Consider the following 2,777-nt stretch of genomic DNA (forward strand, 5'->3'; position numbering starts at 1 on the left):
GTTTTCGCATCTATACATTAAAATTTGAAACCTAAACAATAATAATCATACACTAAATAATACACAGATAGATATCTACATTTAAAAAATACAAATTAATATGATATATCTTTAGTTAATCTTTATAAAAAAAAATTACATTTCTTTATAAATATATAGCCCCGCGGTGTACCGCGGGTTAGATTCTAGTTTCAAAATTATTATGAAAAAACTATTATGACTTTGAAGAGAGCCTTGTGAAAACTCCTTCAAAATAATTTGAGTTATTTGAAGTTTTTGAAATCAATTTCGAAGTATGGTTTTGGATTGAAATATTTTTGGAAGCGACTTCGAATTGTTTTGAAATAGCTCGAAAGATTTTTGTAGTAAATGATGTTTGCTCGGGTATCACTTAAGCCCTGATTTACTGCAATTAAGATCGGCACCCGTGTCAAACAAGGCAATCGTATCAATTTTGTAATTTTCATTAAAAACAATTATGACTCTTATCTTATATTTTTGAAAAGTAATTTCTCTTAAAACATATAGGAAATCATTGGGGGCAGATTCTAGGGACTGTATTTGTTCTTCTAGATTAAGGTCTTCATCTATATCTTCTAGGCAACCATTTTCTTGTTCGTCAAAACTAGATTCATGATGTCCTTGGATAGAAGATAGAATAGAGTGAAAATATTCAAAATCTTTTTTCAATTTTTTCAATATATATATATGCCAAACAAAGAAAAAATAAGGAAGATGAAAATTTGATGTAAGATGTTTGATTACAAGTTGTTTCAATGGAATTTATCTATTAATTTTATAAAAATAATATTTTATCTTTTCAGTTATGTCCAGGACCTCCATAATATACGATATTATTGACCGGTATATCTGAATATATATCATTTACTACCTTATAACCACGAATATCTGAGAATGCCTGTCTATTCTTTACCAGATCATCAACATTAAAATTCTCATCAATTAAAGTTATATTACATAAAATGGAATCGTATCTTACGCGTCCAACTGGAATATAACCACACCCCATTTGGGGAATTGGCATAGATGCACTATATACTTCTCCTCCCCACTCGACATTGTTGGCCGAGGTTTGTTGAAATAGTTTTGCTGGCCAAAACCCAATTTTTTCTTTTGCAACCTCAAGCCACCCGTTATCATTTATTTTATCCTTTGATAAATAATCACATCAAAAGTATCAAAAATATATATATATTATGTAGATATTGATGAAATATGTTATATTATTTATTAATTAATTAAAACTCTATTAAATACCTATATAACTTCAAGTAATTTTTTTTAGTTTATTTATTTTCACGTTGGTAATAATTATTAAATATGTGTATTTTTATATTTTTCATATATCTTAGATTATTTTATCTAATTAATTTATTGAAAATTTTCTGTAACAAAACTTGTTTAACTATAAATATAATAAGTTTGATAATCTAAAACAAAAAAAAAAAATCTAACGATTACCAAACCTTGAGTAAGCCAAATGTCTCAAAAGAAATTGTTGAAGAACCGCGAACATTACTAATTTCAACTAAGCCAAGAGGAAAATCTGAACGGACCATTGTGATCCCAACTGGACACATGGTATTATAACATTGATTTTGACCCACATGTATCATTGTTTATATGGTTATGCGTACATTATAAATATCTAGTATAGTAAAAAAACTTTTAAAATATGATAATTAATAATAACTTACTTTAGTATACACAAAAATCCGAGTTTGGCTATCAGAATACAACTTTGGATTTACCTAAAATGTAAGTATATTTATGGTAATGAAATTGACGTAAATATATTAACTTTAAAATAATAAGTAAAGCATCTAATTAACATGTATTTTTCGTATCATTAAAGGAACTCAAATCAAATATAAAATACGATAAGAAACATACTGTCCAACCAGCTTGAATAAAATCGTTTCCAATCTGTATGTGTATACGAGTAGAACTGAATTGTGGAAATTTCACTTTTGGATTATATATATTAGATGTCATTGTTGCTCCATTGTAGATTTTTCCTTTTCCTCTATCGGTACGAGAAACCGCAAACTAATCATCATCACCATTGTTAATAAACATTTATTTTAAGAATTTGATAAAAGAATATTATATATTTGCTTATATGTTAGTTCAAATACAATACTTACATGATGGTTGTCATCTTTAATATTATATTGATTATTAGTGAAGTTCCAAGAACCTTGAGGCTTATATTTATCAGAGAAGGAATTTAATCTCAAGAGTTTTTTCTTTGTAATTCTCTTTATTGGCACGGTCCCAGTGGGACAACCTATACCATTTTCCCATAAGTAATCAAATTTTACATTATTTGTTCTTAACGTTTTTAAGAAAGATGTCCGACGTATCTACATTTCAAATAAATTTTGTGTTAGTGACTCTAATAATTAATGATCTATTTGATATATAGTATAAATAGTATAGACCTCATATTGGAATAAGTGATTTTTCATTGATGGATTGTCAAACGTTGATTGTTTGTAAAAATCCACACATTCATATATCACCATGTGTAGTCTGTCACCAATAAACAAAATCAAAATAGAGTAAAAATTACTTTGTAAACTTCATATGTCATGGTGTAGGAATGTTAATAATATAGAGAAATACAAATCAAAGTGAATAGTATGGTTATAAAGGAGATCTTTATATTGAACTAAACATACTTTGATGACTTTAGTGGGAGGTTTGATAATGTCTTTAAGTTGTTTTTTGTTTTCAAAATCGCGGACACTTTG

At 27.3% G+C, this 2,777-nt stretch overlaps 1 protein-coding gene across 1 annotated transcript; it reads right to left on the minus strand.

Moving 5' to 3' along the window:
* Nucleotides 1-743: 743 nt before the first annotated feature.
* Nucleotides 744-2,070, minus strand: LOC9306411. Its single transcript, XM_021016491.1, has 3 exons — nt 1,916-2,070; nt 1,488-1,629; nt 744-1,171 (listed from the first exon to the last, which is right to left on the minus strand). The coding sequence occupies exons 1-3, from the start codon at nt 2,014-2,016 to the stop codon at nt 821-823; spliced, it is 594 nt and encodes a 197-aa protein (XP_020872150.1). The 5' UTR covers nt 2,017-2,070; the 3' UTR covers nt 744-820.
* Nucleotides 2,071-2,777: the final 707 nt, after the last annotated feature.

This window comes from Arabidopsis lyrata (assembly GCF_000004255.2).
Source record: "Arabidopsis lyrata subsp. lyrata unplaced genomic scaffold ARALYscaffold_7, whole genome shotgun sequence".
In the NCBI taxonomy this organism is placed as follows: domain Eukaryota; kingdom Viridiplantae; phylum Streptophyta; class Magnoliopsida; order Brassicales; family Brassicaceae; genus Arabidopsis; species Arabidopsis lyrata.

What these genes read in the sequence shown, in the direction of transcription:
- LOC9306411 (XM_021016491.1), bottom strand. Translation starts at nt 2,016, where the DNA reads ATGACATCTAATATATATAATCCAAAAGTGAAATTTCCACAATTCAGT. An exon ending in TTTATTCAAGCTGGTTGGAC is followed by an intron (nt 1,630 to 1,915) that starts AGTATGTTTCTT and finishes AACAATGATACA; the next exon opens with TGTGGGTCAAAATCAATGTT. An exon ending in AGACATTTGGCTTACTCAAG is followed by an intron (nt 1,172 to 1,487) that starts GTTTGGTAATCG and finishes TATTTATCAAAG; the next exon opens with GATAAAATAAATGATAACGG.